The 25,086-nt window shown below is 40.8% G+C and overlaps 1 protein-coding gene across 1 annotated transcript in view; it reads left to right on the forward strand.

Moving 5' to 3' along the window:
- Positions 1-25,086, forward strand: part of LOC127515652 (collagen alpha-1(XXV) chain) — a 378,235-nt gene that overhangs the window by 309,258 nt on the left and 43,891 nt on the right. The window contains exons 16-25 of the mRNA XM_051899532.1: positions 18,547-18,591; positions 18,763-18,807; positions 19,470-19,547; positions 19,933-19,956; positions 21,968-22,012; positions 22,184-22,228; positions 22,322-22,402; positions 22,546-22,608; positions 22,938-22,988; positions 25,026-25,052. Of these exons, the coding sequence (XP_051755492.1) occupies positions 18,547-18,591; positions 18,763-18,807; positions 19,470-19,547; positions 19,933-19,956; positions 21,968-22,012; positions 22,184-22,228; positions 22,322-22,402; positions 22,546-22,608; positions 22,938-22,988; positions 25,026-25,052 (504 nt within the window). The remainder of the gene's footprint in view (positions 1-18,546; positions 18,592-18,762; positions 18,808-19,469; positions 19,548-19,932; positions 19,957-21,967; positions 22,013-22,183; positions 22,229-22,321; positions 22,403-22,545; positions 22,609-22,937; positions 22,989-25,025; positions 25,053-25,086) is intronic.

Raw genomic sequence — 25,086 nt, forward strand, 5'->3', positions numbered from 1 at the left:
TTTTATTTATTTTTTTCAATTTAAAAAGCATGTGTAAGTTAAAAATTGACAGATTAATTATATTTGATTGAAAAATGGATAAATATCATACATAGAGTAACAACCAGAGAGCAGCATATACCTATTTTTAAACAGGGTTGGATAAATCAAGCACTAGATCAAGAGTTTATATAGATAGAACAATGATTTAGTTTTTATTTTATACTGTTTGTGCAGGTATATTTAAACATTTATCAAAGACTACTTTATGTCACAATTTAGATGTTTTTTTTGTTTTGTTTTTTGGTTTAAAATGATCTTCTCAGTCTGTCTCTCTCTCTCTCTCTCTCTCTCTCTCTCTCTCTCTCTCTCCTCCCCTATACTACCTCAGGTTCACTTGGGTGTGTGTGTGTGTGTGTGTGTGTGTGTGTTGTGGGGGTGGGGGGTGTCTGTGTGTGGGTCTGTCTGTGTCACTGTCTGTGTATATATCTCTCTCTCTCTCCCCCCTCCCTGTGTGTGTGTCTATTACAATCTTGATTAGTGGTCTTTAATCCTTTTTCTGATTACTTAATTTATTGATGAACTTATAAAAATTTTGAACTGCAAATGAAAACTTCACACTCATTTGAAATTGAACCATAACACTATATCACTATTCGGACAGGACTAGTTTTCTAAATGTTGTTTGAGTTACAATTATTATTTTTTACAATTACAGTTAGATTTTTTAAATTAATTATTTATTGATATAATTAATTTTTTTTAAAAACCCTGTTTCAGTAAATTTCACCTGATTATAAAAGTGGCTGTTTAAAATAAACTTGCATAAGTGAGCAGAAAAATCTAGACATGTACCTTACTATTACCTGAGACTGACATTAAAATTGTCTTTGCAGGTTCTGTGATTTGGCTCTGTTTATTCATTTTTTCATTTTGTTTTTCCTCTTATACCACACATATTAAAATTAAATGAAAGCATGCTTTTGGTGCATAAGATTGGTGCACAAACAACAGCTCAGGGAGGTCAAAAAACACATGAAGAGAAGTGTTAGGATTATACAACATCAGCAATCACAGATATTCGCATTAAGGCTGGATTAGATTTCTCAGAGCACTGTGGAGTTTGCACAAATAACAGTATGTAATTTGCTCTAGAATTTTTATAGGGGTTGTCTGAGAAAAAACACAGACATGTCAGATTAGGATGATATTCTGCACTCATTTTAAATTGACTTACGACATTCTATGACATGAAAGTCATCTCAATTAAAACGATCTCATGGATGTGGCTGTTGTGGTTTGTGATCATAGGAGCATCAGCCGCTGCAGTGATTGTGGTTTGAAATTGACATAGTCCTTTTATGTTTAACTGTTTTAAATGCCCATTGCCCACCGTCCACAGTTGCCCTGTAGCCACCGGGGTGGCGGTGCCTCCGAGCTTTGGCCCGTCATCGCTGCTTGCAGCTATATTTATTATTATTATTTTTATTTTTTTTCCGTCATCCGGGGCTTTTTTGGGGCCTTAACATGCTCAGAAACTCTTGAAAATTGGCACACACATTGGAATCTGCGGCCATTAGGATGCCGCAGAGGCTGGTATTCGGGCGTGGCAGGGGGGCTCGACAGCGCCCCCTTGAAAGAAGCCCGAAAACTTGGTCCATATATCAAACATGCTTGCACGTATTAGAATGAAACTCGGTACGCATATAGACCTCATCGGGCCTAACAACTTTCGTGCTCTAAGTAATACACCACCCCAACAGGAAGTCGCCTATTATGGGTTGTTTGAAAAACGCATGCTCTGGAATTTGATATACTCCTCCTAGGCGATTAATCTGATCACCACCAAACTCGGTCAGCATGAAGGCAAGATATTGAGGATGTAAAATTGCCAGCGGATTTTTGATATCTCGAACGGTTTGGCCGTGGTGAGGCAATGAATTTATGGCGAGAAAAGGGAATCAGGAAGTGTGTTATAACTTATGCATACATTGATTGATTTTTATGAAACTTCACCTGTGTGTTCGTTATAGGAGTCTGATCACATGGATGTGACTATTGTGAGTCAAAGTTATAGCGCCACCAACTGGCGTGGTGGATGGGCTCAGTAGCGCCACCTTTTGACAAAAGTGGGGGGGGGGTTATTTTTACCTACAGTCACCAAACTCTGTACACATATTGGTCTCATTAAGCCGGACAACTTTGTAATTTACAGTCATTAGCTCTGACCAACAGGAAGTCAGCTATTTTGGTTTGAATTAGAGATCGACCGATATGGGTTTTTCTATAACCGATGCCGATGCCGATGTTTAGAGGTCAGGGTCAGCCGATGGCCGATATGTGCTGCCGATTTTTAGGGCCGATATCTTGAAGTTTTCCCCTTCATTTGCATGCTAAAATGTCACACTAATAATAAGTGGATGCACAACATTTCTAAACTTAACATCATTTATTGAACACTGACTTGATTTACATAAAGTTTTAGAGCAAGTTTGTTGGAACATAAATGTAAACTTAAATATACATTTAAATAAAATAAATACAACTTTATAAATAAAAATCAATTAAAAACTTTGTCATGTTGCACAGCCTTGTATGCAAGGACAGTGCTAAACTCTTAGTGATTTCTGACATTCTTGACGGTTAACGTTAGACAGGTTTAATGAGGGTAATAACTGTGCGACATATATATATATATATATATATATATAGTCATTGGTCAGAACACATCACTTTATTAGGCTGATGTCCATTTTTATTCGCATTACACAGTTGATGGAAACACACGCAGATGCGCATATTCTTGAGCTGAATTTTCATTAATGCAAAGTTGGATGGAAACCCGGCTATTATCTGCATCAAACCATGCTTCCGAACAAATGTCATACACTTCTGCGCAGTGGTGTAGCACAAATCCGCGGGGCCCCCCCGCGAGCCGAAAGTCCGAGGCCACCCGAAGGAAGGTTCAACCAAGAAGGGGAGCCAATGGATATCACACAAGAAGCAACGTGCAAACTTTGCGGAAAAGTTATGCCGGTAAAAGCTTAACCTCGGTCAGTATTCAAAGTGAAAGTAAAAGTGATGGAGCTGCCTGACGCTGCATTAACGGAGCAATTTCTCTCAGAGACGAATTTCAACATAATACGCTGATAACGGTATATAACCGTCTTAATTTATTCCATTATTTCTTTTGTGGCTCGTACATATAGTGAAAAAAATGAGAAGAACAGTATTTCGTGTTAAACAGCATTTTTTTTTTTTAAAGTAGCCTAAAGCTGTTCTTAATTTTCATTTATGACTGCAGTGTTAGGAAATATTATAGACTGTTAATAATTTTAATTATAGGTCTAATTCATTGTATAATAGACCTAAAAAATGTTTAAAACATTTTCAAAGAGGAGCTGATAGCCTAATCTTTTATTATCCTCACAGCACATCAGTTATGCGGTGATGTGCTGTGAAATTATTGCGGGGCAAATTTATTATAATATTAATTTAATAATAAAAGTAGCTTACCTAATAGTAATAATAATAGACTAGAAGAATGTAACAGGCTTACATTAATTGGAAATGCCAAATCCTCTTAATATTGACAATATTTGTCGGAGTAACGTAGCCCTCAATCACGCTGCAGTGTTTGTCAGAGCTGCCCCAAGCACAGAGTGAAATTCTCTGACTCCGATACAGGAAAAATAAAACAGAACTTATAACATTGGGGCTAATATGTTAGCAAGCAAGCTGCTGGTAGTTTTGGACTACAGTCCTTAAAGATAACTACAAGTAAGCGAACCTTCAACCAGCTGTAGCATTATGCCAGTTCCCGACGGTTCTGTGCTATCCGTTGTTTCTTTCACTAAGTGAAGCAACACTTCATAGTGTACTAGTAATATATAGTAAATATATGGCCATAGGACTTTGAAATATCAGAATTTAAGCCTTAGGCTACCTTTATCTCCCAGGACTGTTGTTAAATCTTCCAAAAGTTTCAATTCACATGCGGCAGCAGCACATTCCACCGCACCAATAACACAGGGCTGCCCGCGTACGTGCCTGGCTTTAAATCGGCGCTACTAAACACGGATATCGGCCGATGCCGATATATTAAAAAAGACAAATATCAGCCCGATATATCGGCCGACCGATATATCGGTCGACCTCTAGTTTGAATGTGGATTTTTTGAAAAAACAGGCTATGAATTTCATACTACTACTCCTACAGGCTTTATACAATTTACACCAAACTTTTTTTAACTTGTTTTTTTAACTTTTTAACAAGAACTGAACTCTTTTTTACGAGAGCAGGCAAAAGGAGCATTGATAAGGGCAAGATTTTGCTCTATCAAAGATATGGACTCTCCAAGTACTTTCTTTTTTAATCTTGAAAGAAAATGTGTTAATAAAAAACAAATGTGTCATCTTCGTCGTCAGGATGGATCAGTGACATCAAATCCAGTTGAAATGACCTCTAGTTTGAATGTGGATTTTTTGAAAAAACAGGCTATGAATTTCATACTACTACTCCTACAGGCTTTATACAATTTACACCAAACTTTTTTTAACTTGTTGCTAAGACATTGAAGTTGTTAAATTGAAAAGGGATGTTGGATATCTCGAACATTGTTGCCATGGTAAGTGATTAAATTAAGGACAAAGAAGGGAATATATACCCTTATTTTATAAATATACACCCTTTATTTCAGTATATAATAATACAAATATTATAAATAAACACATTTTAAATCATTTTTTAATTACAAGAAGTATGTGTAAGTTTAAATTAGCAGATAACTGCTCTTTGGTTAAAATAATTAAAATATTCAAATGTCATATATAGAATAAGCACTAGAGGGCAGCAAATATCTATTTTTAAACAGGGTTGGGAAGACAATAACACATTTTAGTTATAAAAGGCTTTAGTTAGTTTTATATTTTAATGTATAAATTTAGAGATGATCAAAGACTAATTTCTGTTACAGTATATATTTTATTCTTATTGTTTAAAATATTATTGAATCATCTGACTCAACTAACTGGTCAGGCTCCAACTGTTCTGCCTGTGTGTGTGTGTGTGTGTGTGTGTGTGTGTGTGTCTACTTCTCTCTCTCTGTGTGTCTGTTTTAGAGTCTTGGAGGTTTAACCCTTTCATTGCTGTGTCCTTTTGACTGCATTATAGGATAGGAAATCTCTTAGGCCTTCTCTTCTATAAATTTGTATAACAAAATAAAGGCATAGAACTAGTTCATTTGCAGTGCACGGACTATATAGTTTTATATAATTAGTTTAATAATTTTGTTAATAGTAACTTAAAAGACCTTAAGATAAATTCATCTGGACGTATACCATTTTTAACTGATAATGATAACTTTTAGTTAGTATTACTGAATGTATATATTAAGAGATTATCAAAGACTAATTTCTGTCACAGTATAAATTTTATTCTTATTATTTAAAATGATATTGAATCATCTCCAACTGGTTCTTAAATCTCACTTTGCCTCTCTCTCTCTCTCTCTCTCTCTCTCTCTCTCTTTGATGAGAGGTTTGGGCGTCTGAAATGGAAGATAGAAATGGGGAAGAGCCTCATAATCAATCAAGTGTTACACTGTTAAAAGTTATGCAAGAATTTCAATTATTGGATGTGTGGAGAACAAGAAATATAGGTACAAGACAATATACATGGTTAAAAGTGTGCGACAATAGAGTTTGTGGTGCGAGATTGGATTGTTTTTATATGAAAGAAATGTGGAACAATAGCATAATTGATGCATGTATTTCACCAAATGGATTTCTGACCATCACATGATTACTTTGGTTTTAAATGTAAATAAGACATTAAGATCTAACTATTACTGGCATTTGAATGTTAAGTTTTTACATGATGCTTTTTTTTGTGAAAGTTTTAAAGTGTTTTGGGGTAACTGGAAGATGAAGAAGCATTTATTTGAGAATCTTTGTCAATGGTGGGATGTGGGAAAGGCGAATATAAGATTATTTTGTCAGAATTATGCTTTTCATACATCAACCATGGTTAAAACAACAGTAAATATTTTGCAAAAGGATATTGAGTTGTTGGAAAAAAATCTTGTTACTAATAATGAAGATGTACATTGTGATGTGTTAAAGAAGAAAAAACAAGAACTGAACTCTTTTTTACGAGAGCAGGCAAAAGGAGCATTGATAAGGGCAAGATTTTGCTCTATCAAAGATATGGACTCTCCAAGTACTTTCTTTTTTAATCTTGAAAGAAAATGTGTTAATAAAAAACAAATGTGTCATCTTCGTCGTCAGGATGGATCAGTGACATCAAATCCAGTTGAAATGAGAAAGTTAACAAGAGATTTTTATCAACATTTATACAGTGCTGAGAGCTGTGATGCTGAAAGTGTTGATGATTTACTTAAAGAATTAGCTCAGCTTGAGGATGAACAAAAAAAGGAACTAGACACTTTAATTACTTTTAAAGAACTAACAGAAGCAATGCATCAGTTACATATTGGCCGTTCTCCAGGAATTGATGGACTACCTATAGATTTTTATCAACAATTCTGGGATGTAATAGGACAAGATTTTTACGAAGTGTTATTGGACTGTATTAGAAGTGAAACTCTTCCCATAAGCTGTCGTCGAGCAGTATTGTCTCTGCTTCCAAAGAAAGGGGACTTGGGGCTTCTTAAAAACTGGAGACCAGTATCTTTGCTATGTTCTGATTATAAAATTTTTTCCAAATGTTTATCAAATAGACTTAAAAACTGTTTAGACGTTTTGGTTCAAAATGATCAAACATATTGTATACCTTAAAGATCTATAATGGACAATCTTTTTCTATTACGGGATATAATCAACATTAATCAGTTTTATCATGTTGATTTCGGAGTATTTCACTTGATCAAGAAAAAGCTTTTGATCGAGTTGATCATGAATATCTTCCTGTAATACTTCGAGTGTAACTACAACGAGCCAATGCACATTGGCATGCAATCATATGCATCAGCTGCTCGCCTCGCAGCGCGGGTATATAACGAGCAGCAGGTGCGTTGCATCTTCAGCTTTTCGCTTCGGAGCCGAACGGTGTTTGTTCCTGTTCTCTGCAAGCAAGTGTCTGCTAGAAGACGAGTCAAGCTTTTTGGTTGAACTTCTCTTTTTTTTCGAGTGCAGGCAAACAGCACAGCAGCGGGGTCGAAGTCCTCTCTTTATTTTCTGTTTTTTGTTTCGTTTGCCATTATAGAGCAAATAGCTGTTTTGACAGCGTCAGAAGGCTGTTCTCACGGCCGGTACGGTGCGCTTCGAGCGCTGAAAGCCGTTTTTACGGCTGGTAAGAGTGAGCGCCTTCAAAGAGAGAAAGAGCACACGACAGGCTGCACACAATCCCTGTCTGTGTTGCGGCGGCCGTTCCCCTGCGTGCTTCAGCACTCTAAAAGAGTAAAGTCCCTAAAAGAGCTTACACAAATAGAGCTTGCGTCTTTTTAAAGATGACATTCTATTTGTGTGTTTCTGGATGCGGTCGTTTCCTGTCCTCACTGACGGCCACGATCACTGTTTCACATGTCTGGGCGCGTGCTGAAACGATGTTCGTGGGTGGTTCATGTTTTCGTATGAGAACATGATCACGTCGACACGCCGGTCGTGACTCTTCTTTCTCCGGGAAGCTTGAGTCCCCTCTGTTGTTGGCCAGCTGCCGCTTGTGTGTAAAAGCACAGCCGCGGGTCTGCCCGACACTCTGGGAGACCGCGGAGATCAGCGAGAGCAAACCTCTCGCTCCTCTGCGTGTCGTGTGCCGTCGAGCTGTCTGGCTGCAGCGCGGGTTGTCACGGCAACCCAGCGCTCGCTCGGCGCTCTAGATGCGCGGTCTCCTTGCCTAATCTCCATTGTAGCGCCCTCTCTGGTGCACCAGAAGAGGTCTACTTTGGTGAAATGGCTTGGGTGTCTTGAGGTTGAGGGGTTCCTTCGGGGAACCAACCCCCTAGGGCCCCTCCCTCTAGTGCATTACATGCTGTGCAGCTTCTGGATTGGATTGCTGGTCCTTTTCATAGGGGAACCTAGCATTCCATTTAGGGCTCCAGCTGAGGGTCAGATGTCAATTGCAGCATCGGAGAGAGGGCTGTTATGCTCTGGAAATGAGGGTGACGCTGCCCACTGTAATGGTGTGTGCTTATGCTGACTCAGATTCAGAGTTTACAGCCATGCTTTCCCGGGTGTTCCGGATGTGCATGAAAAACTTGGCAGTATGGAGCTATATTGGTGCCATAAATATGGAATGCCAAAAGTGCCAAAATCTGCATAAGTTTTTACTCTCTCACTACCCTTATGGGTGGGGTGGCTGTTCACAGACCACACCCACCCTGCATGTGAGGCCAAGGCACTCTTTATGCATGAGGGTAGTTCTGAGCCGGGGTTGAGCTGCGCTTGTTGACTAACCGTGATCAAAGTCACGGCGCAGGCCTTCGGCCAGACGATGTCCACCTCAGTGGTCCAGAAGCGCCCCCCTGGCTTACCTTGCTGAGGTGCAAGAGGTCGTCAAGCTAAACGCTTTCTCGACACTCCCATCTCACAAGGTGGCCTTTTCGGTGACACTGTCGGGGACTGAGCCCAGCAGTTCTCCTCAGTTAGTGGCAGACCGGGGAGCCTCCCCCGACAAACCATTGAGTTCCTCGTGGGCCCTCAGTCTGCTCGTCGCCAAGGGTGTCGTCCCCTGCAGAATAAAAAAAAAAAAAAAAAACTCCGGCCCAGTCTGCTCTACTGTGTCCGCTGCAGGAAGATGACACCTCCCGTCTCTGCTACTGTTTAAGTGGTTAGTGAAAGGGGTGATTTGAGACGGGTGACCCAGAGACGGGTGGGGCTGCTCTCCCCCCCCCCCGGAGGAGGGCCGGGTGGTAAATCCTGTTGGTTGGGTTTGTTTCTGTTCTCCCGCTGGTCCAACAGCCAGCGGTACCCAAATTTTCAAAAAGAGAGCAGTTCCTCCATCTCTGGGTCTGAAGAGGGCTCGGAGAGCAGTGGGAGGAGAAAAGCCTCACCACTCTCATCCCCCTCTTCCTTCGCCAGAGGGCAGCAGTGTGCAGTCGAGAAGGCAGCAAAGCCTCTCCTGCGCCCCCTGCCCAACCGTGGAACCAGGTAGGTGTTGCACAGCACACTCTGACCCCGCTTCGGGCCGCCTCGCAGAGAGAGCCTCCCGAGCTGCGTCCCTGTGTTCCACCTCGCTGCCTCACTGCGGGTACGCCTGCGGTCCCTTTGATCCCGCCTGTACGGTCTCTGTGAGCCTGGTTAGCGCTCCCCAGTCCGTCTCGCTGGCTCATTCGGACCATCGGGCTCGGCTATGCGATTCAGTTCGCCCGGCGTCCCCCCAAGTTCAGGGGTGTCCACCTCACTGCAGTGAAGGCTGTCGATGCCCGTGTCTTGCGTGCGGAGATCACGGTCCTACTGGCGAAGGACGCGATAGAGCCGGTCCCTCCAGCCGATATGAGGTCAGGGTTCTACAGTCCCTACTTCATTGTACCCAAGAAAAGCGGTGGGTTACGACCGATCCTGGATCTGCGAGTTTTGAATCGGAGCCTTCACAAGCTACCGTTCAAAATGCTCACGCAGAAATGCATTTTCGAGTGCATCCGTCCCCAGGATTGGTTTGCAGCGATCGACCTGAAGGACGTGTACTTTCATGTTCGATTCTTCCGCGACACAGGCCATTCCTGCGTTTTTGCGTTCGAAGGTCGAGCATATCAGTACAGAGTCTTACCCTTCGGGCTGGCCCTGTCTCCCCGCGTCTTCACGAAGGTCGTGGAGGGAGCCCTTGTTCCCATGAGAGAACAGGGTGTTCGCATCCTTAACTATCTCGACGACTGGCTCATTCTGGCACAGTCCCGGGATCAGTGGTGCGAACACAGGGATTTGGTGCTCAGACACCTCAGCCAGTTGGGTCTTCAGGTCAACTGGGAAAAGAGCAAACTCGCCCCGGTGCAGAGGATCTCTTTTCTCGGTATGGAGTTGGATTCGGTCGAACAGATAGCACGCCTCACAGAGGAACGTGCTCAGTCAGTGTTGAACTGCCTGAATACGTTCAACGGCAGGACAGCGGTTCCACTGAAATTTTTTCAGAGGCTCCTGGGGCATATGGCAGCCGCAGCGGCAGTAACCCCGCTCGGTCTGCTTCATATGAGACCGCTTCAACACTGGCTCCACGGCCGGGTCCCGAGATGGGCGTGGCAACGCGGCACGTTCCGGGTGGCAATCACTCAGGAGTGCCGCCAAACCTTCAGGCCGTGGTCGGACCCCTTGTTTCTTCGGGCTGGAGTACCCCTAGAGCAGGTGTCCCGGCATGCTGTGGTATTCACAGATGCCTCTGCCACAGGCTGGGGTGCCACGTACAACGGGCATGCAGTGTCAGGGGTTGGACGGGCCCCCATCTGCATTGGCACATCAACTGCCTCGAGTTGCTAGCGGTACGCCTTGCCCTGAGCCGCCTCAAAGGGCCGCTACGGGGCAAGCATGTACTGGTCCGGACGGACAACACTGCGACCGTTGCGTACATCAACCGTCAAGGTGGTCTACGCTCCCGTCGCATGTCGCAACTCGCCCGCCATCTCCTCCTCTGGAGTCAGAAGCATCTGAGGTCGCTTCGTGCCATTCATATTCCCGGTATGCTCAACCGTGTGGCCGACGAGCTATCACGAGCTGCGCGGCCAGGAGAGTGGCGACTCCACCCCCAGGTGGTCCAGCTGATTTGGAGAGAGTTCGGAGAGGCTCAGGTAGACCTGTTTGCCTCACCAGAAACCTCCCATTTCCGGTTGTTTTACTCCCTGTCCGGGGAACACTCGGAACAGACGCACTGGCGCTCAGCTGGCCCCGGGGCCTTCGCAAATATGCGTTTCCCCCAGTGAGCCTACTTGCACAGACCCTGTGCAAAGTCAGGGAGGACGAGGAGCAGGTTCTGCTAGTTGCGCCCTATTGGCCCAACCGGACCTGGTTCCCAGAACTCTCACTCCTCGCGACAGCCCCTCCCTGGCCCATTCCTCTGAGGAAGGACCTTCTTTCTCAGAGACGGGGCACTCTCTGGCACCCGCGTCCAGACCTCTGGAAACTCCATGTCTGGTCCCTGGACGGGACGCGGAGGTTCTAGGTGACTTACCCCCCGAGGTACTTAACACCATCGCTTCGGCACGTGCTCCGTCTACGAGATGGGCTTATGCCTTGAAGTGGAACCTGTTCGTCGAGTGGTGTTCTTCTCGTCGAGAGGACCCCCGAAGATGCTCGATCGGTGTCGTGCTTTCCTTCTTGCAGCAGGGGTTGGAGCGTAGGCTGTCCCCCTCCACCCTCAAAGTCCATACTGCTGCTATCTCCGCATATCATGGCAAATCTGTTGGTCAGCACGACCTGGTCGTCAGGTTCCTTAGGGGGGCGAGGCGGTTAAATCCTCCTCGTCCTCCCTCCATACCCTCTTGGGACCTTGCTCTGGTGCTGAGAGCACTTCAGATTGCTCCCTTTGAGCCCTTCCAATCAGCAGACTTAAAGATTCTGTCTATGAAGACTTTGCTGCTGGTTGCATTGGCCTCCATCAAGAGGGTAGGGGACCTGCAGTCTTTTTCGGTCGACGAATCGTGCCTGGAGTTCGGGCCGGGTGACGGCCATGTGGTACTGAGACCCCGGCCTGGCTATGTGCCCAAGGTTCCTACCACTCCCTTCAGGGACCAGGTAGTGAGCCTGCAAGCGCTGCCCCCGGAGGAGGCAGACCCAGCCCTGGCTTTGCTCTGTCCAGTTCGCGCTTTGCGACTGTACATAGACAGAACTCAAAGCTTCAGGACCTCAGACCAGCTCTTTGTCTGTTACGGAGGCCAGCAGAAGGGAAAGGCTGTCTCCAAGCAGATGATGGCCCACTGGATAGTGGATGCCATCGCCCTGGCTTACCAAGCTCAGGGCGTGCCCTGCCCGCTCAGGTTGCATGCGCACTCCACGAGAGGCGTCGCATCTTCCTGGGCGCTGGCTCGTGGCGCCTCGTTAACAGACATTTGTAGAGCTGCGGGCTGGGCGACACCTAACACGTTCGCTAGATTCTATAGCCTTCGTGTCGAGCCGGTCTCCTCCCGTGTTCTCACCTCAGGTCAGAGGCACGGAGAGGCCCCGGCTTAGTGTCGGCTTGCTGCGCTTACATGCGCTTTTTTCTCCAGAGAGTCCCTACAAGGCAGACCCTGTTGAGTCCTCCGATCTCCCTTCGGCAGCCGACGTGGCGGAGCGTCTGGCGCTAGGCCTATACTCCGTTGTATCCTTGAGAACCGGGTTTAGGCTGGGTACCATATGTGTGACCCTACTGGGATCCCATATGTCTAGTTCCACGGTTGCTCCTAAACGAAGCCTGTGTCTTTCCCTCTGGGAGAACCCACCTCTCATCGAGTTGGAGTCACCCCAGTTCTTCCATATGTAGTACAGCCTACGGGTTAGTCCATATGTACTTCTCCACTTAACTCCTTCGGGAAGGATGTGGCAGCATTCCTTTCCCAGCGGAAGGGTACGCTTTCCCAGCGTTATCCAATAGTCTCACTGAATGGGTTTTGGGGAACAGCAGTGATCGACACTCTCTGTGTTAGCCCTGTCCCACCGTCCGTAGGCAAGGGGGTTCAGGTGGCTTACAACAGAGCGCTGGAAGAGGGCAGCCCCTGTGGCGCTTTGGTAGGGTTCCTATTCGTCGGTCTGTCCGACGTACGTCGAACGTGACCGACTGAATGGGAACGTCTCGGTTACAAAGGTAACCCTCGTTCCCTGAAGGAGGGAACGGAGACGTACGTCCCGTCGCCACAGTCGCTGTACCCCGCTGATGCTGCCGCCTATCTGGTTCGGCTCCTCAGCGAAAACCTGAAGATGCAACGCACCTGCTGCTCGTTATATACCCGCGCTGCGAGGCGAGCAGCTGATGCATATGATTGCATGCCAATGTGCATTGGCTCGTTGTAGTTACACTCGAAGTAGATTGGCCTCTCTAGCGAGATTCCTATTCGTCGTCTGTCCGACGTACGTCTCCGTTCCCTCCTTCAGGGAACGAGGGTTACCTTTGTAACCGAGACGTTTTACACCCTTGATCAGTTCTTTAACCCTTTTCTTGCAGACTCACTGTCCTTCAGAGTTTAGTGCCAACCCTAATCAAACACACCTGAAGCAGCTAATCAAGCCAGTTTATTTGTAGGCCACTGACAATATAGTATTATATTATTAGTTTGATAATTAAGTTAATTAAAATATAAAAACACACTGCAAATGATAACTTCACACTCATTTAAAATTGAACTATGACACTATATCACTATTTGGACAGGACTACTTTTCTAAATGACACGAGTTACAATTCTTATTACCCGACAACTGTGATTTCATGTATTGATTCAGACAAGACTAGAATTTTTTTTTTTCTTTTTTACAAAGGCAAGTGTGTGTTTTGTAGACATGGGTGTTACAGAAGTTCATGTGCTGTGTTTGCGAGCATCACATATGACGCATATGTTTTTAAATTAATTATTTATTGATATAATTCTAATTTATTCAAAACCCATATTTACACAAATTTCACATGATTTTATAAAAGTGGCTGTTTATAAAAAACTTGTATAAGTGAGCAGAAAAATCTAGACACGTACCTTACTCTTACCTGAGACAGATATTAAAATCATCTTTGCAAGTTCCGTGATTTGGCTCTATTTATTAATTTTATAATATTTTTATTTTTACATTAAATACCACCCATACTGAAATTAAATGAAAGCATGATTTTGGTGCATAAGATTGGTGCGCAAACAACAGCTCAGGGAGGTCAAAAAACACATGGAGAAGTGTTAGGGTAATATAACATCAGCAATCACAGAAATTCACATTACACTGGATTAGATTTCTCAGAGTACTGTTGAGTTTGCGTAAATAACAGTAGGTAGTCTGCTCTGGAATTTTTATAGTGGTTCTCTGAGAAAAACACAAACATTACAGATTAGGATGGTGGTTTGTGATCACAGAGGCACCAGCTGCTCCAGTAAATGTGGTCTGAATTTGCCCATTGCCCACCGTGCACAGTTGTCCTGAAGCCACCGGGGTTGGGCCTGTCATTGCTGCTTGCAGCTATATTTATTATTCTTCTCCAAAGTGAATCGCATTTTTGAGGGCCTGAACATGCTCGAAAACTCTGCACACGCATCAGAAGTGGTGAAAATGTACGTCTGTTATGGGTTTCAGAATTGGGCGCCACCTAATGATGTGCCCCTCGCACTACATTTCACGTAGATTTTGAAATTTATTACACGTTTAACAGCCCAATACCTACAAAAAAGTATCTTGGAGCAAAATCTGAAACTGAACAGGAAGTCAGATATTTTGAATTAACTTGCCATTTTTTGCCATTTCCAGACGTTGTACTTTAACAAACTCCTCCTAGAGCTTTAATCAGATCAATGTCATATTTGGTCAGTCTAATCTAAAGGCCTTTGCGACGTTAAATTGCGAAGATCTAGATTTTTCACTGAAGGGCATGTCCGCAGTGGCCTGACAAAGTTCGATGTTTCGCCATGAAACAGGAAGTTCTTGTAACTCGGGTATACAATGTCGGATCTGCCCCAAACTTCACATGTTTTATTAGAGTAGTGACCTGAAGACATCTTCATGACAATATACAGTTACAGTCATAGCGCCACCTGTGGGCAACAGGAAATTACATGTTTTACACTGTGATTAGCTCCTCATAGAGATTTAACCAGATCAACATCATATGTTGTCAGTCTAATCTTAAGACCTTAGTGATGATAAATATCAAAGATCTTGAGTTTTCATTGGAGGGTGTGTCCGTGGCAGCCTGACAAAGTCTGATGTTTCGCCATGAAAGAGGAAGCTGTTGTAACTCAGGCATACTATGTCTGATGTGCCTCAAACTTCACATGTGTGATAAGAGTCCTGGCCTAAAGACATCTATATGACAATATTCAGTTAGTCGTAGCGCCACCTGCTAGCAACAGGAAATGGCATGCTTCACACTGTAATTCAATCCCAGGAACTCATTTCAATATGCCACAAAGTACATGCTAGAAACATGCTAGAAACACGTTAAATCACGCAACACTCTGCTAAGTGCTAATGTATGCGATTAACGCCACAAAACAGGAAGTTGTTGTAACTCAGGCATACAATGTCCGATCTGCTCCAAACTTCACGTTTGATAATAGTCCTGGCCTGATGACATCTACAGTTGCAAGAAAAAGTATCTACAGAATCTGTGAAAATGTGCAAAATTTTAACAAAATAAGAGAGATCATACAAAATGCATGTTATTTTTTATTTAGTACTGTCCTGAGTAAGATATTTTACATAAAAGATGTTTACATATAATCCATAAGACAAAAAAATAGCTGAATTTATTAAAATTACCCAGTTCAAAAGTTTGTGAACCATTGATTCTTACCGTTGACCGTTGTGTCATTACCTGGATGATCTACGGCTGTTCTTTTGTTGTGTGATGGTTGTTCATGAGTCCCTTGTTTTTTCCGAGCAGTTAAACTGAGCTCTGTTCTTCAGAAAAAAATCTCCAGGTCCCAAAAATTCTTCAGTTTTCCACCATCTTTTGCATATTTGAACCATTTACAACAGTGACTGAATGATTTTGAGATCCATCTTTTTTACATGGAGGACAACTGAGGGACACAACTATTTAAAAAAGGTTCAAACATTCACTGATGCTTCAGAAGGAAACACGATTCATTAAGAGTCGGGGGGTGAAAACTTTTGAACAGGATGAAGAGGTCCAAATTTTTCTTATTTCGCTTGAATATCATTTTTTTTTTTCATTTAGTACTGCCCTTCGGAAGCAACTGAAAATACTTGCATGTTTCCCGGAAGACAAATTGAATACAATTTACCTTGATCTTCAAATTCCAGATGTTTTTACCCCCCATCTATTAATGCATCATGTTTTTTTCTGGAGCATCAGTGAATGTTTGAACCTTTTTTAAAAGTTGTGTTTGAGTCCCTCAGTTGTCCTCAGTGTGAAAAGACACACTGGATCTCAAAATCATTCAGTCACTGCTGTAAAGGGTTCAAATATGCAAAAAATGCTGGAAAACTGAAGAATCTGCAGGACCTGGAGAGGAACAGAGAAGAACAGAGAAGAACAGAGCTCAGTTTAACTGTTCAGGACAAAAAAGGGACTCATGAACAACCATCACAAAACAAAAAAACAGTCGTAGATCATCCAGGTAACCACACACAGTATTAAGAGTCAATGGTTCACATACTTATGAATGGGGTTATTTTAATAAATTCAGCTATTTTTTTTGTCTTGTGGATTATATGTAAACATCTTTTATGTAAAATACCTTACTCAGGACAGTACTAAATAAAAAATAACATGCATTTTGTATTATCTCCCTTATTTTGTTAAAATTATTAACATTTTCACAGATTCTGCAAGTGGTTCACATACTTTTTCTTGCAAACTGTACATTGCAATATTCAGTTATGGTCAAAGTGCCACCTGTTGGCAGTAGGAAGTGTGGCACTTTTAAATGATTTTACCATAATTCTCCTGTATTTACTCGCTTACATGCATGCCGCCCACTTTTCACTGTTTTCCTAAGGCCAATGGGTGGCGGTGAGCCCAGGTGCGAGGGCCCTTTAATCGCTGCTTGCAGCTTTAATTTGTTTGTAAATTTCTTTTTATATAACAACAATTATATATATTGGTAATTATGCCCTTTGATGGTTATTGGACGCTGTGAAATTTTTGTGTGACAAGTTTGTGACAAGCACATAAAAATTATTACTTTTTTCATTAGAGTAATAATAAAGAAGCTGTACTACATTCATTAGTCTCACTGTGTTGTGCTTGGAAAACTGCAACATCACAAAAAAAAAAGAGAGAGAGAGAGAGAGAGAGAGAGAGAGAGAGAGAGAGAGAAATTAATATTAAAAAAATGGTACCGGTGCATCCCTAGTTTGCACAGTATAAAAACTATTACGCCTATGGAATGTCCTCACTTTGATAGCAAAACAAACCTGTGTGTGTGTGTGTGTGTGTGTGTGTGTGTGTGTGTGTGTGTGTGTGTGTGAAACATAATGAATCCCCACCCCATATCAGATAAAAGCCATTAACCCGTTTAATCCCATGCATGGTATTTGTAACACAGTTCGTAAGATGTGGGAAGAAGGAGGCGGGAACCGGCGAACATTCAAACAATAAATTTTAATAAACTAAACAAAGAACAAAACGAAAGTAATGCCGGCAGACCCTCGCGGACGTCTGCCGGCCACACAAACATAATACAACAAAATAAAGTCCAGGCCTGGTCCTCTCTCGTCCTTCACTGTCGTCGCTCCTCCTTTTATGCTTCCGGAGCTCCTCCGTGAGAGACTCAAGGCCGGTGCGCCTCACAGGTGGAGCTCGTTAACCCTCGCGTCACCGGCCTCGCGCCGTTCCCTCACGGCTCTCGCCCGCCCTGCTCGTCACAATATTAAACAATCACCGGTAGTAGAATACAGGGAGTCTAGGTCTATGGTGTTAATGCATTTACAAAATGACAAACCTCCAATTAGTTTAAAAAATGGGTTAAATAGAAGAAATTAGTGTTTTATTCCATTAACAAGAAAGTAAACATTGTCTGGCTAAGTTTCAAAAAGGACAAAATAGCATTCCTTTGCAGCAGTACAGCGCAAATAATCCAATAAAATGATGACAAAATGACATAAATTATTGGAAATTAGAAGGAAATTATTAAAAACTTCATTATAAACTGAAATAAATAAATAACACAATAAATAAGTATAGATAGATAGATAGATAGACAGATAGAACTATAGTCAGACAGATAGATAGATAAATAGATAGTCTGAAAGAGAGTTTATAAGAATAACATAGAGGGGCAGGAGACATGGACTCCTTGTGTTATACCACCAGTCTGACAACAGAATAAATCATGTATTAATATAATTTCAATATGTATGAATAGATAACCCTTTCATGATGATGTGTGCAAAAATTTATGAGCTACTCAAAAATTAACTTAGAAAACTTAACTGTCATTTCTGAGCTTTAAAGTCATCATTGTGTTAAGATGGCAGTACCAGGAAATAAATGTGTGTGGTCACATGACCAAACTACACAAAAATGTTAGACCTGCCCAGAACTCATGCAGACATCTTAAATTTGCATTATAAATGAGCATGTGCTTTATAATAAGAGTTGCTTTTTAATACCACACCAAAATATATGATGAAAAATTGTGGTCACAATTGTGACTGGTGGGATTAAAGGAGTTAAGTGACAGTCAGTCTGCCTTTCCAAGTTCAGATAAAGAATCTCTTATTAGTATCTCAAGAAAACTAAGGCTGGAAATGTTTTATAGCATAAACCATATTACCAGCTGCCTAATTCTCAAGGCGGGCTTTAAAAAGGGAACAGACATTTCTTTGTTTTAGCACCAGTATTTAATTACGTTATTGATGTTCCAGTAACGTGAACAATGATTATTCTGACCACACTCAGATCCACAGATATTTTATCAGGTTGCTTCCGAATGTGATGTTAAATAATAAATCTTTAACTGTCTTCAAATAATTGTAAAGGGAGAGCAGGGGGAACCAGGAGCACCAGGCCCAAAAGGTTCAAAGGTCAGTCTCAGTTCCTTAGTAAGCCATGCATTAGGAAGTTAAAAACAATTCAAATTTAAAGCTAAAATCCTAAAACAAGGAACATTTGTTACATGTTACTATAACAAATAGCAAATATTCTACTGTCTTAAATGACTAAATATAATCTCTACCCATATTTTAAAATTACAGGGGGATGCAGGAGACAAAGGTGATGTAGGCCCAACAGGATCACAAGTGAGTAAAGTCTACACATGTCTAAAAATTACTTTTGTCAACTCTGACTAGCATATGTAATAGTGGCCTATAAATTAGCTTTATTCTGACATCATTTGGTTGCTGTGATATATAAACTTCATCATTATCTTTTGGAGTATAAGATACAAAAGAGTATACAGAATTATATGTTAAAATCTAGATTTTTTTTCCTCCCAAATATGTACTTGTCATGCTGACGTAATTGGGTTAGGGTTGCACTTGACTGAATGAAACCAGAAAGGGCAGGATTTATTGATTATTCACAAATCCAGGACATAATGCAATGAAACAAGTTGGCAAATAAGTGAAAGTCAGTAAATAAGTGACTGTGCAATGAAAAATAACTGTGATGAAGTTCCTGAAGTAAAGTTCTCACATAAAAGGACTGTAAAGTTGTTAAAGGAATTAATATTTTGTGATGGTGTGAAGTTATTAGTTGAAATGTTCACTATTTCAAGTAAATTATGTGATTAAGCACATTGGTTTGCTTTGATCTAGTCTCGGTTTCTAGTATAATGAGGTACGGGAAGCTTCAAAATGAGAATATTGTCACTAAACAATTATTGTACCAAGTCCCTCTTTTTAAAAACAGTGCTGGCATTTACATTTCCCCACTCATTTAAAATCTAATTGTTATTCAGGGGCCACCTGGGGAGAAAGGTGAACAGGGTACAACTGAAATCATAGACTACAATGGAAACATTCAAGAGGCTCTTCAGGTTAGTGGAATCATATCTATGATCTTTCATTGGAAATCATATTTCTAAACTGTATTAAACTGCGTAAGTTAGGACAGCTACTTTCACATCATAAACCGAAGTGCCCAATTTCTAGTTTCTGCTCAAGTAATTGAGAATAATTATGACATAAAATAAGGATTTAAATTAAAATTGCATGAAATTCAGTCTCACTGTTCACACTGAATTGACTTTACAATAATTTAGATAAACACCCAAAAATGCATAATGGATAAACATCTGTAGCAGTGGTATTGGTACTTGTAAAGTAATTGGCACAGACAGAATATATGACACACAGGTTGGTCTTGTTCATAACTGTGTTCATAAATATCTTTTACTTTCCCTTCTTCCTGACCACCTACAGAAGATAACTACTATTACAGTTACGGTAATTCACCTCTGTTTTGTCTGTGTGTTATATACAGGTGCTGGTCATATAATTAGAATATCATCAAAAAGTTCATTTTTTTATTATAAATTCTTTTTAAAAATGAAACTTTCATATATTCTAGATTCCCTACATGTAAAGTAAAACATTTCAAAAGTTTTTTTTTTAAATTTTGATGATTAGAGCGTACAGCTCATGAAAGTCCAAAATCCAGTATTTCAAAATATTAGAATATTTCCTAAGACCAATCAAAAAATGGATTTGCAAAACAGAAAAGTTCAAGTTCTTTAAAGTATGTTCTTTTGTGCACTCAATACTTGATCGGCAGGACATATTACAGCAAATGACTTGCTCCTAGCACAAATTACTGCATCAGTGAAGTGTGGCATGGAAGTGATCAGCCTGTGGCACTGCTGAGGCACTATTGAGCCTTCAGATCATCTGTATATTGTTGGATCGACTGTTTCTCATCTTTCTCTTGAAAATATCCCATAGATTCAGGTCAGGCATATTGGCTGGCTAATAAAGCACAGTAATATCATGGTCAGCAAACCACTTGGAAGTGGTTTTTGCACTGTGGGCAGATGCTAAAGTCCTGCTGGAAAAGGAAATCAGCATCTCCATAAAGCTTGTCAGCAGATGGAAACATAAAGTGCTCCAAAATCTCCTGGAAGATGGCTGCATTGACTTTGCACTTGATAAAACACAATGGACCAACACCAGCAGACGTCACGGCCCCCCCAAATCATTATTGACTTCAGAAACTTCACACTAGACTTAAAGCAGCTTGGATTCTGTGCCTCTCCAGTCTTCCTTCAGACTCTGGGACCATGATTTCAACATGAAATGCAAAATTTACTTTTATCTGAAAAGAGGACTTTCGACCACTGTTCACTGTCCAGTTCTTTTTCTCCTTAGCCCAGGTAAGATGCTTCTGACGTTGTCTCTGGTTCAGAAGTGGCTTGGTAGTCCTTTTCCTGAAGATGTCTGAGTGTGGTGACTCTTGATGCGCTGACTCCGGCTTCATTCTACTCATTGTGAAGCTCTCCCAAGTGTTTGAATCGGCTTTACTTGACAGTATTCTCAAGCTTGCGGTCATCCCTGTTGCTTGTGCACCTTTGCCTACCCAATTTCTTCCTTCCAGTCAACTTTGCATTTAATATGCTTTGATACATCACTCTGTAAACAGCCACCCCATTCAGTAATGACCTTCTGTGACTTACTCTCTTTGTGGAGGGTGTCAATGATTGTCTCCTGGACCATTGCCAAGTCAGCAGTCTTCCCCATTAGTGTGGTTTCAAAGAACAAGAGATACCCGGAATTTATACTGTAGGGATGGTCATTTAATGAAACTCAAATGTAAATATTCTAATATTTTGAGATACTGAATTTTGGACTTTCATTAGCTGTACGCTCTAATCAACAAATTAAAAAAAAAAAAACTTTTGAAATGTTTTACTTTACATGTAGGGAATCTAGAATATATGAAAGTTTCATTTTTTAAAATAATTTACAATAAAAAAATGAACTTTTTCACGATATTCTAATTATATGACCAGCACCTGTATGAGTGCTGTTTTTTGTTCAGAATGAATTCAACACTTCCATAAACATTTTTCTCCCCTAATTCTGCTAATTCTCTTACCAATGCTTTATTGACAGAGCATTGTGTGTTGCTGTGCCAGTGTTCGTTAATCCTTGTTTTATCTGACTTGAGATAAAGACTTATCTCCTATGTAACAAGGATCAAAGTAGCTGTGAATGTGGTTCAGTCTGCCTAGGCCCTTTCTCAGCTATATATATATTCAGAGTGCTCTGGTTGGATCTGTCTGAATATAGCCTGCGTGTGTTATCACAGGTTATCACAGAAATTACTCATTGTCTCTCACATTCTCACGTCATGTTTCATATGTAACCAAAAAAAGTGTAAGAAACGAGTCACCTGTGTGTGTGTGTGTGTGTGTGTGTGTGTGTTTTATTTATTTCTTTTTTTTATGTGTGTGTGATTTAGGGTCCCCCTGGACCTCCGGGGCCAGTTGGACCAAAGGGAATGAAGGTAACCACATAATCTATTAACAAAATGGCCGATATGGGCAGTTAAATGAGGTCTTACGTAAGAGTTTATATAATTTTTATGTGCTTGCGACTGCAACCTTTGTGAAGACAAAGATCACAATGTGACTGCAGTTCATTTCAGTCTATAGAGAAATATTATTGCTTTTCACAGGGTGATCAGGGTGTTCCTGGACTTCCTGGACTGGATGGAGAAAGGGTAAGAGGAACAAAATGTCTAATCTAAGCACAATTTCACTCTATTTTTATATAATCATATATCACAATTAATATAATCCACACATGTTGATAGGGTCACAAAGGTTCAAAGGGTGATATGGGAATCCCTGGAATATTAGGAGAAAAGGGATCAATGGGTCTTCCTGGCTTACAGGTAAAATGATCAGAGAGTGAGATTTGTTGATACTTGTGATATTAAACATAATATAAAATGTTTGATCTTGAACAGGCCTAATGGCTTGTCACATTGTTTAAAACAATGACAAGTTAAGTCATATCTCGGTAATGTGTCTGCAGGGTGTGAATGGTCTGAAAGGAGACAAAGGAGACACTGGCCTTCCTGGTCCTCAGGGACCATCAGTAAGTACAACCAAAATGTGAATTAAGTATACGTGCATGTATGGTCTGCTGTCTAACTCACAGTCAATGACAGCTGTAGAGAACTGGGACTAGTCTTTTGCAATGGAATAACAGTTTGCATAATGTCAGTGCATGTACTGAGAGTAAATGTTTTATCATCACTTTAAATGTATGATGCCAAATCATTTTACCTTATATTGGGTCTTACTGTAGTAGTGTAATTGAGGGCCAGATGATTTAAACAGCTTCTCCATATTTGTGCTCTGCTGTCCCTCATGTCTTCTGTGTATATTTCAGTTGTGCAATTTTCATTTTGCTCACATTAACAGATTATTGGGCCCCCTGGAGCACCTGGTCCACATGGACCACCTGGACCCATGGTGAGTTAAAAATGCTTTGCACAACAGAAATGGTAATAAGATGTTTTTGTTGTGTTGTTGTTGTTGTTGTTGTTTTTAAAGATAATCTATTCCCCCCCCCTACATTTTTCCTGATTTAGGCATAAATCTGCCAAAATTTAGAGAGGTTTATGATTGAAGCAACAACAATTTAATATATTACATTGTAATATATTATTATTAATTTTAATAAAACTTGATCTTGTTTTAAGGAATGCTTAGATGTCATTTATATCCATAGATATATCCAACTAGCCTAGCATCACAAAAAGGACTCTTTGCCCCTGATCTCTATAAATTAACACAGTTATGAAAGTCTGTAGTTTATTGTCGTGTTATTCCAGACCAGTCTCCGAGAGACTGCATGGCTTTAAAACCTTCAAACTTAGAACTTAAAACTGCTTCAAATTTGAAGGTTTTTTAAACTTTTTTAACAAGGTTTTCAAATTTTCTGGCCAGGCTTTCTCAATCCAACATCAAGCAGAGTGCTATATCACATTTCCTGTGTCTCTATCTACTAAAAAGAAAGTGTGTTTTATATACAGTTGCAAGAAAAAGTATGTGAACAGCTTGCAGAATCTGTGAAAATGTGAATAATTTTAACAACATCATACAAAAGGATTTTGTAAGAGAGATCATACAAAATGCATGTTATTTTTTTTATTTAGTACTGTCCTGAGTAAGGTATTTTACATAAAAGATGTTTGCATATAATCAACAAGACAAAAAAATAGCTGAATTTATTAAAATGACCCAGTTCAAAGATATGTGAGCTCTTGATTCTTAATACTGTGTGTGGTTACCTGGATGATCTATGACTGTTTTTTTGCTTTGTGATGGTTGTTCATGAGTCCCTTGTTTGTTCTGAGCAGTTAAACTGAGCTTTGTTCTTCAGAAAAATCCTCCAGGTCCTGCAGATTCTTCAGTTTTCGAGGATTTTTTGCATATTTGAACCCTTTACAGCAGTGACTGAATGATTTTGAGATCCATCTTTTCACACTGAGGACAACTGAGGGACTCAAACACAACTAATAAAAAAGGTTCAAACATTCACTGATGCTCCTGAAGGAAACACAATGCATTAAGAGCCGGGGGGTGAAAACTTTTTGAATTTGAAAATCAAGGTAAATTGTACTTAATTTGTGTTCTGGGAAACATGTAAATATCTTCTGTTGCTTCCGAAGGGCAGTACAAAATGAAAAAAATTGATATTTAAACTAAATAAGAAAAATTTGTACATCTTCATCCTGTTCAAAAGTTTTCACCCCCTGACTCTTAATGCATTGTGTTTCCTTCTGGAGCATCAGTGAATGTTTGAACCTTTTTTATTAGTTGTGTTTGAGTCCCTCAGTTGTCCTCAGTGTGAAAAGATGGATCTCAAAACCATTCAGTCACTACTGTAAAGGGTTCAAATATGCAAAAAATCCTTGAAAACTGAAGAATCTGCAGGACCTGGAGGATATTTCTGAAGAACAGAGCTCAGTTTAACTGCTCAGGACAAACAAGGGACTCATAAACAACCATTACAAAACAAACAGTCGTAGATCCACACACAGTATTAAGAATCAATGGTTCACAAACTTTTGAATGTGGTAATTTTAATAAATTCAGCTATTTTTTTGTCTTATGGATTATATGTAAACATCTTTTATGTAAAATATCTTACTCGGGACAGTACTAAATGAAAAATAACATGCATTTTGTATAATCTCTTATTTTGTTAAAATTATTCACATTTTCACAGATTCTGCAAGTGGTTCACATACTTTTTCTTGCAACTGTACAGTATATGTATAGTGACATGGGTATTATAATGTAAACATGGTTTATGAGGACACTTCCTGTGTCCTCATAAAATCAATGGCTTACAAAAACATACTAAACAGTGTATTTTGAAAGGTAGGGTTAGTGTAGGGGGATAATATATACAGTTTGTACAGTATAAAAACCATTATGCGTGTGTGTGTGTGTGTGTGTGTGTGTGTGTGTGTGTGTTATTAATGCTGTGTTGTGTTGCAGGGTCCTCATGGATTCCCTGGCCCAAAGGTACATCATTACTGGGTGGAGCATATCTGCACTA

The sequence above is a fragment of the Ctenopharyngodon idella genome, chromosome 7 (genome assembly GCF_019924925.1).
Source record: "Ctenopharyngodon idella isolate HZGC_01 chromosome 7, HZGC01, whole genome shotgun sequence".
Lineage (NCBI taxonomy): Eukaryota > Metazoa > Chordata > Actinopteri > Cypriniformes > Xenocyprididae > Ctenopharyngodon > Ctenopharyngodon idella.